Genomic DNA, 1,582 nt, shown 5'->3' with positions numbered 1-1,582 from the left:
AAAAATAAAAAGGAAAATTCCTTGAAAAATATAACTTACCCAAACTAATACAAGATGACATACAAAACCTAAATAATGCTCTATTGAAAAATTTGAATTCATTTATCAAAAATTTTCCCACAGAGAAAAATCTAGCCCAGATGGTTTCAGTGCTGAAGTATTCCAAACATCTGAGGAAGAAAGAAGACGTATCTTACACAAACTCAGAAACTAAAGGAGGAAGAAGTACTTCTCAACTCATTGATATGGTCAGCATAACCCTAAAACTACAACCTGACAAAGACATTTCAAGGAAAGAAAAGTATGAACCAAATTTCCTTATAAATTTAGAAGCAAATATTCCTAACAAAACATTAACAAATCCAATCTAACAATTTATAAAAAAGGTAATACATTCTGACCAAGCAGGCTTTACCACAAGATAGAAAGGTTGGTTTAACATTTGACATTTAATCAATATAACTCACAATATTAACATTATACAGGAGATTAAAAAAAAACAGATGTGCTCATTTCAATAGATGCAATGCTAATTCCGTTTAGATACTCACTTTAAGTTTTCTAATTCCTGTCTTCTCAATGGAGAAGAAGGTGGAGCTGGAATGAATTTATCTCCATCATGGCTTTTACTGCTAAAATAGAGATAGAATCTTAATTACAAACAGCAACAAATAAACAATTAAATGTAAAATTTTGTTTCCCTGTTCCCACTCTGACGCAAATTTTTTATGACAAAAGTGTAAAAGAGTCAGAACAATAAAAATGCTTATTTGGTAACACCAACATGTTAAAGCTATACTATATATTATTTTCTTTTCCCCAGTACACAATACTGCTTTAAAAAAATCTCTAACCGAAAACAATATTTCTTCTATGTAAAGGAAATCAATATTTTCACACATTTCTCATTCTTCTAATTGCTTTTTTTTTGTAATAGAGATGGAAGTCTCACTAAGCTGCCCAGGCTGGAATGCAGTGGCTATTCACAGGTGCTCGATCATAGCACACTACAGCCTCAAACTCTTGGGCTCAAAAGTGATCCTCCTGACTTAGCTCCTGAGTAGCGACTACAGGTGCATGTTACCTGCACCTGGCTCTTCTGATTGCTTTTAATCAACTGCAGTAAAACATAACTTGTTAACAGGAAAAACAAAAAAACCCTAACTCCACGATTTTGTTTCAGATTTTCTATAGTAAACATGTATTTCTACTATAATCAAGGAAAAAAATGCTGGGATGAGAGATATGAGTTTAAATGTGTCATGTGTGAAAAGCATAATTTCCTATATATAATGATATTTGTTTTGCTATTACTAGCTAAGCTCTCCTGATTTCTATAAATTCACATAATTTTTAATTTATACTAGGAAACTAGAAACATATAGAAATATTTTGGAGGTTAGTGGCTACCGTATGATAAGAAAAGGCAGAGGATAGGGCTGGGCACGGTGGCTCACACCTGTAATCCTAGCTCTCTGGGAGGCTGAGGCGGGCGGACTGTTTGAGCTCAGGAGTTCGAAACCAGCCTGAGCAAGAGCGAGACCCCATCTCTACTAAAAATAGAAAGAAATTAGCTGGAAAA

At 33.8% G+C, this 1,582-nt stretch overlaps 1 protein-coding gene across 1 annotated transcript in view; it reads right to left on the bottom strand.

Annotated features, from left to right (window-relative positions):
* CNOT10 (CCR4-NOT transcription complex, subunit 10) overlaps positions 1–1,582 on the bottom strand; it is a 99,602-nt gene that overhangs the window by 31,119 nt on the left and 66,901 nt on the right. Inside the window, exon 10 of the mRNA XM_012646863.1 lies at positions 552–632. Within this exon, the coding sequence (XP_012502317.1) occupies positions 552–632 (81 nt within the window). The remainder of the gene's footprint in view (positions 1–551; positions 633–1,582) is intronic.

The sequence above is a fragment of the Propithecus coquereli genome, unplaced genomic scaffold (genome assembly GCF_000956105.1).
Source record: "Propithecus coquereli isolate 6110/MARCELLA unplaced genomic scaffold, Pcoq_1.0 Scaffold251, whole genome shotgun sequence".
NCBI lineage: Eukaryota > Metazoa > Chordata > Mammalia > Primates > Indriidae > Propithecus > Propithecus coquereli.
Note: the sequence above shows the minus strand (reverse complement) of the source record. Positions and strands in the feature narration are given on the sequence as shown.